Here is a 13,663-nt window from a genome sequence, read left to right as displayed (position 1 = left end):
ATGTTGTATCTGAATTGGCTGAAAATTTTGTTGTAGGAATTAATTTTGTTACTTATTATGAATGAGAAAGGTAGTTTATTGTAATATAGTTTAGAAATTAGTTTTTTTTATATTGATTGCAATTATAATCAACATTATGAATTAATTAATTAATGATTATAACTAGAATTAATATAGAAACTATTTTTTTTAACTCAATCTAATCTATATAATATAATAAATGACTTTTTTTACATTATAATTCTTCTGAGAACCTATTCAGAAAATGAAATTTCTACACTAATGAATATGTATTATATATATATATATACTTTATTTATATATACTTTATTTATTGTTATAATAGTTACGTATGCGTACGTTCACTTTTGTTATGATAATAAAAGATAAAAAAGTATAATTAAAAATTAATTATTATAACAAGATTAATTAAGAAAAATTCATATTTATATTGAATTTATAAAAAATTAATTGCATAAAAATTATAGAAATAATCTTATTTATTAATTTTTATAATGTTATAATTATATAATAAAATTATTTTTAATTTTTTCAATAAATATTATAAAAAATTTAATTTTAATTAATAATTATAGTTATATAATAAAATTAATGTTAATCTTTATAGATATTTTTTTTTAATAACAGAAAGTAAATAAATTAATACATATAAGGATAAAATAAATAAATTTGAAAAAATGATAATTAAAAAAGTATAATCTGATTATAATAAATGATAAGATAATGTTAATTTGAAAAATGTCAAATAAATCTTTAAAATTAAAGTTTTATAACATTAGTATGTTACACATGTAACGTATCATCATTGTGGTTTCTAAAATTGATAAATTAACAAATTTTAAATTAAGATTTTTTATAGTTATTTTTTTATTCATTTCAATGACTACTTTAATAAGACTTAATATTTTGAATAAAATAATAGTGTAGTTTTTTTTAAAAAAAGTATAATGTTTGAGTTATTTATAGAGACCGTTTGAATTATTGAGTTAGTTTGTTTCTCTTGTCTTGTTATTTGCATAACTTTATTTTCTAAGAATCATTCATTGTTATTATTTATTTGTATACATGTGAGTACAAATAAATAATAAATTCTTAATATTTAATTTTTTTTCTTTAAGTGTTTAACACGATTTTACTTGTAATAAATAAGTATTTTTTAGGAATGACTCAATTTTGATATAAAAAAAATTGTCAATGACTATGTTGAATTTATCTTTCTAATTTTTGTTTTCATAAACATGGGTTGGAACATAATTGTACCTAAAAAGAAGTAGGCAAAATAACATGTAACTCATATGTGACCCACATTATCCCCTTATTATTTTATTAAAATTTATGTTAACATAACTTATAGGAAAAAAAAACTTTTTTTAAATGCACATGCATTCTTGAATTCTATGGTTTAAGTTTTACTAATTTTGATCTTATAAAAAAATCCTTCAGCCACTTTACAAATATTTAATTACTATAGTTGTATAGTTTTTCTAAAATACACTTGAGACGGTTGACGTGATTTTTTTTTTTTATCTTTTTACACTTAATTAATTAATACATCACACTTAAAAATACTTTTATTTAATAAATTATAAGTATACAATTAAAAAATATTTTTATTAGTAGTTATTATGACCTATTTGGTTATTTATGTTGTTTATTTAATTTTAAATTAGTTTATTTATGTTTATTTATTATGACATATGGTGGTATAATGATTATGAAATTATAATATTATAGTAGTGATATTTATTTATTTGTTTATGTTTTAATACAAACTTGTAATAGTCTTATATAGTTTAAAAATTAAGTTTAAGAATAATTTAAATATTTCAATGAGTGATGTTGTGCCACTTCATTTGAAATAATTAAAAAAGAGGAATGCTTAAAACATATGAGACTCGACACTTCTCTTAAATGGCATATCCGTGTCAGACACACGTATCGATGTCGACACTCGTAGAACACTTATCGGTGAAGTGTTTAATTCAAAATATATTTGTTAGATTTTTTAAAATTCTAGCACGGTTCTAACACAATTTTAAAAGGTATAAATACAATAATTTTTTAAAAACTCAAATTTATTGTATAAATTTTTATTATGATTATAAAAATAAGGAACAAATTCTTTTAAACCAGTCATGAAAAATATCTTCCTGCTCCCAAAAGAATCTGAAACATATTTTTGCACATAAATATTTATTTTCAATTTATAAATTCAAAACTATATAATATATAGATCTGTGTCCTCGTGTCCTACATTGAGATTATACGTATCTCCGTGTTGTGTCAGTGTCCGTATCTGTGCTACATAGCTTAAAAACCTCTACATGTCATTCTCAATCTAAGACTCCTCTTGTAATTGGTTGAACCCTAAACCCTAAACCACCTACTTTTATGAATTTTACTTCTCATTTAATGACATTCTCCTGATTTAGAAGTGAGATCTACCAAAATTTGAAAGTTCCGAATGAATTTCAGCTAATTATAGAGATAGTCTTAGAAAGAGAGTGCAGAGAATGTAAGAGAAAGCATAACTAGCATTTTTCATTAAAAAATAAACGTAATCGTGAATACTATATCTCCATGATCATAATCAGATCATAAGGGGGTTACCTAGTTTATTTGGTGGCCTAGAAACCCAAGACAGCATCTGCAAACAACAGTTAATCTACAATAGTTGGTCGGCAATTAAATTCAACACAAGTTACATAACTTTTTATTATATAAGTGAGTTTTTACAGCAAATGTTGATAGGATTAAGATCCATTAAAATGTTACATGAAGACTACATATGTCAGTACTCAGAAAATCCCTTTGTTATCTATCAGAAGGAAAAAATGAAAATGAGAATTATGCAGCATATCCCTCACCTATGCTGCAGGATAATCCAATCTCTTGTTATACATTGCTAAGATCTTATGTTCTCTGGGTACAAAAAAAAGTACAAGCAATCTCAAATTAAAGAACAGAAGACTATTTTCTCTTTGCAAGTTTCTCAATCATTAATGTTCATTAACAATATCAAAAAATGGGAGGCTTTTTAGAGGGTCAGAAATAGCTTGCTTTGCACAAATGACCTCACACAGACTCACTCAAGAAACAAGTCTTTTAGCCTTCAATTTGTTTATCCTAGCATGAAAGACTTCAAATTCTGACCAACCAGCTTTACACCATAAAAAGGAAAAGGAACAGAATGTCTACAGAGGGACATCGCCGCGGCTGTACCGATCACGTCCGTTCATTTCCATGAAACCTGAATGCAAGTTTCTTCTCCTCCTACCTTTGTTTGGCCTAGTTCCTCTTCTTCTATGACCTGAATACACCACAAAAATCACAACCAAGAAACCTACTCCTGAAAATGCCCACAAGAATATCATCCAAAACCTAAAAGAACTAGGCATCTCATCTTTCTGAACACTTTCTGATTCATCCGTTGTGGTATGATTGTTTGTGGAATCATCATTTGCATTCAGATTGCTGAGCCTTGAGACTACACTTTCTTCTTTTCTTTCCTCCCCTTCTGATGTCAAGGAATTATTACCAGAACACTTTCTCTTATGGTGAAGATTCAGTGCTTCATTCAACGTCTTAGCACATTCTATGCTGAGCAGATCTCGCTGTAAATCCTCCGTGTTAGCTTGACCAAGTGTTGAGGAATCTGGTGGGTCCGGAAACTTGGCCCAGCATTTGTTGACCATGTCAACATTGCGCCAGTCTGCTTTGTCAAAGCTCCAATTCCCAACACTGAATTGCAATCCATAATGAAAGACTCTATATTTGACACCAGGTTGAGGAACATATCCCGGGTATATCAGTATCTCATCGTTTATAGTATGCTTTAATTTCAACTGCATCAATAAAGAACTGGTTAAAGCAGTGAAATATTTTCATACTCTAAAGACGAAGTAAAAAATTATGTGATGCAATACACCATGAAAGAAAAATACACAGAGCACCATATAGAGGTTAGGGAATGAAAATTTATGCTCATTATAGTCCACAATTGGGTTCTGAACAACTCAACCCAAAAGTGAACACCATAAGATTTAGTTTTGTCACTCACCCCTCAATAATAAAAGCAAATAATAGAAAGCACATCCCTTATAAATAAATACGGCCCTCAATTTTCTTTTATAATAGATAGAACAATTATCACTGAGTAAGAGTTCAATACAACCTCATGTGGTTTCTATTTATGTAATAGACATGCTTTGTCATATCCTTACTACTATGCTTTCAACAATTGCTTATTTTTAATCAACTAGAACTCTCCTTGCTCAGTCGTCTTTCAACAGTTAATATTAGCTTCATCACAGGATGGTCAACTAAAGTAAAACATCAAGCCTATGAAGCACAAACATTGTTGCAATGCAACACATCATAGAGTGTGTAAGTGTGTGTATAAGCTTCAAGATTTATGATGTCTTGACATATTTCATATAGGAGAAAATGAAACTGTAGTACTTGATGAAAGCAATTCAAGCAATTTCTTATGTAAGCAAATTGATAGAGAGGGCAATTTGAATAATAGTGAGGAGCAATCAGACAAGTGAAGGGAGGAAAGCAGGCCAAAAAGGTAAAATAGTTTTTGGCAATTACAATTGTTGGAACGGGAATAAAATAAATTACAAGGGTAGAACTTCAACGGGCTTTGTTTAGAAAGCCATGAAAAGATTATATTTTCTTTGCTTCATTAATTTATATAGATCAGAACCTTTAAATTTGCAATCAGTCACACTCTATACCATTGCATTTACTATCTATTATTTTTTTATTTTAACAAATGAAGAAACTGATGTTTGGAAAAGCTTCCCATTTGGACAGCACAGAACAATAGAATTTTTATTCTCAAATTTGTATCCTGAATGAATGCATGCTATATGATTCTACAAGTTATAATGCACACGAATCATTAAGGTGGCCAAAGAATTGGTTCCCAGCCATACGATGTTAGGTACTGATAGTTTTTTTTTGTCAGCATTAGGTACTGATAGTGATTAGTTAGTTAGGTAGTTAGTTACATTAATTAGTTACCTAATTAGGTCAGTGGGATGAAATATTTGAACAAGACATCTTATCAACAAATAAAAGGAGAGGTTGAAAGAGAGATCTATCAGTCATTGTGAGAAAGGATTGTTCTGTTAGAAAGAAGGGAGAGAACAAGGTCTCTCAAACTATGAAGGTTCAATAAAATTCATTTGCATTTGTGTTATTTATAGAAACTGGATCAGAAACTAAAAAGAAATACGAATTTTTATCGAAGATTAAGGATATGGATACCTAGCTAATGAACTAACTAATGAATAGCTCTAGGTACCTGTTCTAATACACCAAAAAAGTTCTGCTTAAGATGAGAATTGAAGTAAAGGATAGTTTATAAATACCCTCATCTGTTAACTCACTGAGATATTTTTAAGGACCAAATCATAAAGGCTAAATTAACATAGAGAACTAAACAACAAAAACATACTGAAAAGGCAAGACAAAATTTAGACACATTTTTGGTGATCTTTAAGAAACAAGAGAAAAGATGAAATATCTAAATTGCTCAAAGGAACTTGATTACTTGAGGATCACTTATATAGAGAGGGACAAAGTCAGGCATATCTAACCTTGAGAATCAACCTATATAAACACCAAGAATCAATATTGTCAGTATGACACTAAAAACAAAAAAATATTTTGGTCTGCTCCCATCAAGTAGGGAGAAGTGTCTGACCCTTTCAATTAAGCAATAGAGGCAAAGGTTTTACACTTCAATTGCCAATGCTAGTTTCTGCTAATTAGTGATTGGCCAAAGTGAGCTCTATCATGGATATAAAACAATAAAAGACGAGCGTAAAATAATGATAGAGTAGTAAGGCTGTAAGTGTTGGGGTATGACACTGTACATCGAGATCAAGTATGTAAGTAACTACAGATCTCATGTATTTTTGTTCGATTTAGTTCAAGCTATCAAGTGGCAAGGTCTCCATCAATGAAGAAAGAATGTGAAAGGCCCTGTTTATTTATGGATGGAGACTCTACTGTGATATGTTTTCTATTATTGTCTGCTGTTTTTCTTGATAAAATGATTAAGAATTAAGATTAAGCCATGTGGCAATACCCATGAAAAACCATTGTTTCTTTTCCCCACTCTATGTACCTTACACCAATAAAGAGTATGCTTCTTTCTTTATTTCACAAATGGTGATAGATCTAATCACCACTGAAAGACTATCAAATTCTGTAAAGAATTCAAAACATTGAAACTAAGAAGGCACAACAGCACAGAACCCTGGTATCTCTTTGGGAGCACCTGTCCCCTATCAACCTCGAGATAATGGCTGCAGCTCTGCACCAAATCTTGGAACACATTTGTAATTTCTTATTGAGAGTTCCCTCCTCCTTAAGATGGAGGGGCTTATAGCTCTTCCTATAACAAAGGTCCATTTCGCCACAACAGTTTATGTTCAATTTAAGCATTATTTGTATTCTTGCAAACAAAGTAAATTCTTTTATCTGTATGAATGTATGATGATTAGAGTTTTGACCATCCAAAAGACCTAACTTATATTCAATTTACATGAGTCTGCTTCAATTGTGTGTGGAAAAAATTGATAATCATAAAGCTATAATTGAAATTTGAGATTTGATTGGTTAGCTCCTAGAATAGATGTGATAGACACTCAAATGAGAGTCAAACGGTCCAAGCTCAAATTTGCGTAGCTCTTTGAAGGACAGCGCAAGTTGGAAAGCAAGTAGCAACTCAATGACAATAGATCTGTACCTGAAAAAGGCTATATCTCTAACACTATGACACCCATAATCATATCAAGATATAAGTTGATCATACATGAAAAGAATGTAAAAGCAAAATACCTCTGCAGCACCAAATGAGTAACCATACATCTCACTAATCCACCCAGATTCATATATGTCTCCTGTTATATTTCTTGCATAATGAGCTCTATCAGCTCGGACTTCCTCAGTTTTATGAAGCCAGAGCATAGCGAATTTCCGAAGGTCCTCTATATGCATAATGATTACACCGCCAACCTTGTCACAGGCCTCAGGATGGCTAGTATGTAATTTTGCAAGTTCATTGTCACAGCCAATAAGGTAGCTAGCATAGAAAAATTAAAACAAACTATTAAAACAAACAAATGAGTCATCATAGAGAATACACAAGATAAAACAGATATCAGCAGAAACATGTATTTACTGATCTAGCCAACTTCAATCAACAGCATTGCATCAATACCAACATTAAACAGTCTCATAAACATAAGTTTAGTTCAGTATACTTACTCATAGGGAGTTGAAACAGGATGACCACGAGCAGCTTTGAATTCCCATGGTGTTATTGGGCCTCTTAAGATCATGTCAGCATCAAGAATCACAATGAATTCAGCATCAATATTTACATGATTAAGCCAGTGAAGGACTGCAGCTGGTTTATTAATTGCTGGATACCTAAAATAAAACACACACTGTCATGTTTTTTTAGCTTATTATAGTATAAATCATTAGCCACATGAAACATTGAAAAGAAGTAGGCTCTCAATAGCTGCACACTACAGGTTGAAGCATTCGGTATCTTGTATATCATTTAAGCAGGAACAGTAAACATAAGGCAAAGATAAGAAGTTTAGCAGTATTAAATAAATAAGTTAAATTTGAGTTCCACCAAATACTGATAGACTAAACCCAGAATTTAATATTAACCACTTTGTCCCAATCATACAGTAAATGCTAGCATGGAAATAACAGGAAACTAACAAAACAGGTCCACATACTGCTACTGAAATTTGAAAGAAACATACAAAAACGCAATTACCAATCTCCTGTTAATGGATGTCGACTCATAGAAGGGACATAATGTGTTGGAGCCAAATCATGGCCTTTATACTTCTGTAATTCCTCATCGGAGCAGCTAAGAAGTCTAGTAATATTTCCAGGCTGTCCACTTCTATGGAAACTGTGCATAAGTCCTACAGTCTGCCAATCAAAGTATGTGGTGCATTCCGTTGAAAAAAGGGTATGGATTTTAGGATGTGGCTTTCCAGCACCATCATCTACATGTTCTTCTTTGATATCCTCCATCATTTGTAAAGTAGCAGGAGTAACATATTTTGGCTGAGTTAGTTCTGCATAAGCTTTGCTTTTCAAAAAGCTCAAGTATTTAGACCATACTGGTTTAGGGCAACCATTTGCTGCATGTTGTAATAAAAGGCCTTCATTTATAATGTTTATGCACTCTATGCTTAGAAACAGGCCTCGCCTTCGATTATCATCAAGTTCCAACTGTCTTACCTGCAATAAGATACTTTCAGTAAAACTGAAAAAACCTTATGCCATATTTATTTTCATAAGCATAGTTGAACAAAAACAAAGATTAAATACATGTAATAGAAATATGTGCTTGCTTATTAGAAAATGGTGAAGCATTAGTGCATCACAAATAAACATCCTTTTCTATAACACAGGAATTTCTTCTCCCAAAAGAGAAGCACACATGGGGGTGAAAAATTCTGGTTTTTCTCCAACCATGAGTTTCCTTTTATACAAGTATAATGGTTTATGTACCTCTTTGGGATATGGAGGTTCTGGAAAGAGACTATTACATTCGTATACAAGTCCATCATCGTGGTGAGCCAGTTTATTAAACGACCAATTCCCAACACTAAACGGCAGCCCATAGTGAAGAAGAATTGGCTCAATACCCTCTCGAGGAACATAACCTGGGTAGATCATTAAGTTATCATTGATCTTGTGCCGAAGTCCAACCTGTGAAGAAGAGGAGGGAACCCAAACAGGTAGACATAAAGAAGGATACATACAAAATAAATCAGTGGAAATTGAATCATTAAACACTACAGTGAAGCGCTAGATGATTGATACAGAGTTACGTCAAGTATATAGTTTATAATGCCTGAAATAAAAAAATCATTTTAAGGTATTGAACTCACCTCTGCAGCACCAAATGAGTATCCATACATCTCACTGATCCATCCTTTCCCGTAGATGTCACCAGTTATGTTTGTTGCCCAGTGAGCCCTATCTTCCCTAACTTCTTCAGTTTTTGAAAGCCACAAGGGAGCAAAAACTCGCAGGTCATCTATATGAAAGGCCAAAAGCCCACCAACTTTGTCACACAGTTCTGGATGTTTTGTGTGCAGTTGAGCCAAAATATTGTCGCAACCTTTTAAGTACCTGGAGACAGAATTTAGATATGTCTCAAGTTTTAATGGTGAGCCAAAGAAAGAAACAATAATATAAAATACAATATTTAAGTACCACTTTAAGAGATTTAATCAAGTTTATAACTTAAAGCAAAGCTCTCTAACTCATGCATTAGTAAAGGCCCTATCCCCTGATTCAATCGTCAAGTGAATGCATTATGGCCAATGTAAATACAAAAGGCCTAGGCTTCCAGAACTTCCATATTGTTATAAATTGACAATAGCCAAATGTAAGCTGCTCTAGTGCATTAGCATCCTTCCAAAAGTATCTAAAAATGGAAGTGATGATCAAGCGGTTTACACTACACCACAAAAAGAAAAGGAGTGAATAAAATGAATAAGCAAGAAAATAGTAAATACCCATAATAAGCTGCAACAGGTCTTTTTTTCTCTGCACCAAGCTCCCAAGGTAGAATTGGGCCTCGGATTATCATGTCTGCATCCAGAATGACAACCCAGTCAACGTTTTTTGCATCCTTACTGTGTTTAAGCCAGTGTACAACCCCAGCAGGTTTGTTTATTGCAGGATACCTGCATAGTGGATAGGAGATTTATTTTTCATCCTGCTATCTTCAGCAAATGGTTCTGCTTTTGTAATAACATAGGCGCATGAATTTGCCAAAGGGACGTGTTAAAATAAAATAAAATAAAAACACCTTAAAGGGGGTGATATGGGAATGAACAGACACTTAGGAGCATGTGGTTTGAGAAAACACTTTTTGTTTTTACTTTGTTTGCATTTTTCAAATGCTTGCATAGGACTCACTAAAAATAACTTTTTAATGTTTTCATTTTTTGTTTTCACTTTTTTCTGCATAATAAGAAATCAAAGTGAAAACAGAAAATGAAAATAAAGAAACATTTTCTCAAACCAAATGGTCACTTACACAAACCAAAGTACTAGCAGAATATTTTCATTATGAAGCAAGAGTATCAAGATTACTCATCCAATGCTCCGTATTAATTGGTGACAAGTCCAAGCTCAGTGGTCTTATGCACAAGGAAAAAATGCACATTGCTGACATTAGGAAATTTCTTGTCAACTTCACAAGTCATAACTGTACTAATCATAACTGTCGTACACCACACAAATCCACTGCTTATTTCCCATGAAGACTTTAGCCACCACACCAACCCACAATTTATATACCCAATGTTTCAAGAACTCACAGATCCTGCCCCTAGACATGCCTAAGGAAAGATCAACAGCGGGATACACAACTACACAGAACAACAAATCACAAGAGTTAAAAACTACCCTGGTAATTAACCAACTAACATTGGACAACCAGAACCAGAACCATGTCATTAACCTCACTCCACAACAAAATCACGCAAATCAATCCACATTCCACACTACAAATTCCAAAAAAGACAAAACTTAAATACAGTTTCATAGGCGTTTTCAGTGCTGATTTCCAGTCAAAATTGAAGTTTCACCCATAATAATCTATGTTGACCTTAGATAAAAATCTGTTACACGAATTACCGAAGGGAAACTCAAAAAACACCTCTCAAACTGCCTCTAACATTTGTCCTTCCAAAAATTACCCCATCCCACCCAAAAACAAAAACAAAATAAAAAACCTCTGCAACACTGATTATTTATCATTAGTTTACCAGTCACCAGTTCTGGGGTGTCTACTCATGGAGGGCACCTCAAAGGTTGGTGCCAAATGCATCCCCTTGTAATTCTTCTTTTCCTCATCAGTGCAGCTGAGGAGTCTTGTGATGGGTCCAGGCTGCTTGGCCTTCCTGTAACTGTTCATCAGCCCCACCGTCTGCCAGTCAAAGTAATTCTGACATTCCACGGAGAAGAGGGTGTGGATCCTCCCGGTCGGAGACTTCCTTGCACCTTCAATGCCCACCACACCCACCACCACCACCAACATCAAAATCCAAACTTTCCCCATCCCAGCTCGATTTCAAGGTCAGAAACCAAAAGGGTATCGCCTCAAAGATCCAAAATTCATCTCATGACTCTGATCTCTCCACGCTCAGCTTGCAATGCTGAAGTCAAAATTCCAAGATACATGTGTAAACAATATATACTAATATTATGACATGATGAGATGGGAGAAAGGGAAGATATTGTCCAATTCCCCAATTTGTGCTAAATAAACCGGTTAAAGAATAATAATTATACAGGTCAATAATTAAATTAAGCAATTATTAATGTGGGAACGAATCTTGAAATTGCGAGTGTAGTTGTTGTAATTACTTAAGAAAGTAGTGCATACTGTACACGTATGTGATGGTTGAATCTTCAACGCTTTGAGGTTTTTCTATTTATTTTTTGTTGTGTTGTGCGAAAAGAAAGGGTTTTTGATTTTCTTCGTGCATGTTGGTGGAGACTAGCTTCTGTTATTCTCTGGGAAGAGGAACATATATTGTTGTTCTCTAATCAATGAAGCGTCGTCGTTTGCTGTTCGTTAGCCTGTCTTTTCATTAAATCATTACTGTACTTTAAAAATCAATTGCTCCTTACTTTTTCCTAAATCAAAAGAGGCAAAATTACCCCTTTTTGCAATAAAAGTGAGATGAGGCTGCCTTTTTTCTTTTTTAATTTTAGGAAAATGTTAAGGAAGGAAAATGGTATAGGAGTCATTGGTATTGTATTTTTTTTATTTAAAAAAAAAAACTTTCATGTTAGGCATCACGATGTCACTTAAGATCTCAACTAGGCTGATACCTCATGTAACAACAATCATTTACCATCACATGAAAAAGTATTATTAAACAAAAGAAAAAAAAATACAAATCTTTGATACTGTATTTTATTTGCCACACATTTTCTATTATTTGAAATTTAATAAAAAAAAAATTAAACTATAAACTATATATATAAAGAAGATAAATATTATATATATATAATGAGAGAGGAAAATGAAAATTATGAAACCATATATCACTATATATGTTATATAATAAACCATGAAATTTACATGGAGATATTTTATTCTTGTATTTTTAGTTTCTGTATGACCTCTTTTTATATATCAAAACAAAGAATTATTATCATAATTCGGACCATAATTCGGTTCTACGGTTGTCCTTTACCATCAATGCTAATAATAACTCATAAATCTATTTTGTTGATATCAAAGAGACTAAACCTAAATCTCCTATAAAATGTTACAATCCCATATAAAATGTTACAATCAATAAAGTATACAGATCTCTTACATTAAATATTTTCAATATATTTTTTATTTTGACATCGGATAATCTTTGCATATAGACCACACCCTCTTCTGACGATCCGACAACGCTGAATCCAAGTTCGATCCCTAGGAGAATCATTCTGAATTCACTTGGGAAGCTGAATCGCAAGAGGAGTTATCTCAATTCCACCTCAAAATCACTCTAAGACGATTTTCGATAAGAACATTTGGCATCCACTGTGGGACTTGAACTCATGACTACATGGTTAGTGATGTCATCTCAACAAACTTGATGTCAAAACATTGGTATTGTCTGTGGGAATCGAAAACTCGTTCCTTTAGCCTTTGATTGAGGGACTTGTTCTTGTACGTCCAATAATAGTCCCAAATCGCTTAGGTCAATGACAGTTTAAGAACAAAACCGTAATGGAACTTCGAGCTCCAAAGCGGATAATACCTCGGATGCGGTGATTGACCCTAATGTCATCTTAACGAACTTGAGTTCATAACATTTTCTATTATACTCAATTTGGTATATAAAAAATATTTTTTTCTTTAAGCATTCCTTCATAATATTGATAACACTCTATTAAACATAGAATCTCAAGATGGATTGGTCTATTACATAATCGTGAGAATTCATGAGTCTAATTTGGTGAAAAGAAGACTATGTAGCAAATTAAATTTATATCATGTTACATGTATGTATGTAATAACATAAAATAATGTATTTAGGCATTTGTTTATTTCAACCTCCTTAGTCAATGAAAATATTGTTTGAGTTAGAATAACTGATTAAAAAAAGAAGAGAAATAAAATCATTTTAGCTCAATGCATTTGAATTGATTAGAATGTTCTTCATTATTTTTCTACAAATATAAAAATATTTAAGAGATTAAAACATAATTTAATTTATTAAAATGTAACTAAAAGTCACAAAGGACTCTTAAAACACTTTCAAAAAACTTTCCCACTTACCAAATGATCAAATTAAGATAAAAGAGGAACACATAACATGTGGAAAATCTAAAATCCATCACTCTTTTTGCATTTTAAAAAGCATAATAATATTATATCCTTTGATTGATATTGATGCCTATATAAAATTCATTCATATTGATTTCTCACATATAAATTTATTAAGATAATTTCCTAAATATCGATTTATCGCATATTTATAAAAACTCTTTATCCTTACGATTATATGTTTATAGCAATTAACATTTCAAATCTATTTATAGCATTCAAATAGGTTAA

At 31.9% G+C, this 13,663-nt stretch overlaps 1 protein-coding gene across 2 annotated transcripts; it reads right to left on the bottom strand.

Moving 5' to 3' along the window:
* Nucleotides 1-2,706: 2,706 nt before the first annotated feature.
* Nucleotides 2,707-11,738, bottom strand: LOC137837150 (peptidyl serine alpha-galactosyltransferase). 2 transcript variants are annotated; one of them, XM_068646028.2, is made up of 9 exons: nucleotides 11,464-11,738; nucleotides 10,863-11,252; nucleotides 9,603-9,773; nucleotides 8,970-9,213; nucleotides 8,587-8,787; nucleotides 7,838-8,313; nucleotides 7,309-7,473; nucleotides 6,880-7,123; nucleotides 2,707-3,866 (listed from the first exon to the last, which is right to left on the bottom strand). In XM_068646028.2, exons 2-9 carry the CDS (start codon nucleotides 11,153-11,155, stop codon nucleotides 3,216-3,218), a joined length of 2,445 nt encoding a protein of 814 aa, XP_068502129.1. In that variant the 5' UTR covers nucleotides 11,156-11,252; nucleotides 11,464-11,738; the 3' UTR covers nucleotides 2,707-3,215. The 2 variants fall into 2 exon arrangements, with proteins under 2 accessions (XP_068502129.1, XP_068502130.1); XM_068646029.2 differs by having other exon boundaries at nucleotides 11,483-11,605.
* Between the last annotated feature and the right edge of the window lie 1,925 nt (nucleotides 11,739-13,663).

The sequence above is a fragment of the Phaseolus vulgaris genome, chromosome 4, assembly GCF_051622355.1.
Source record: "Phaseolus vulgaris cultivar YP4 chromosome 4, ASM5162235v1, whole genome shotgun sequence".
Lineage (NCBI taxonomy): Eukaryota > Viridiplantae > Streptophyta > Magnoliopsida > Fabales > Fabaceae > Phaseolus > Phaseolus vulgaris.
The sequence above is the reverse complement of the archived record's forward strand: the minus strand, read 5'-3'. Positions and strand labels throughout refer to the sequence as shown.

Coding starts and splice junctions, on each gene's coding strand:
- LOC137837150 (XM_068646028.2), bottom strand. CDS start 11,155: ATGGGGAAAGTTTGGATTTTGATGTTGGTGGTGGTGGTGGGTGTGGTG. Junction 7,474..7,837: donor CATCCATTAACAGGAGATTG/GTAATTGCGTTT, acceptor GTTTTATTTTAG/GTATCCAGCAATTAATAAAC. Junction 3,867..6,879: donor ACTCATTTGGTGCTGCAGAG/GTATTTTGCTTT, acceptor TTATTGATGCAG/TTGAAATTAAAGCATACTAT.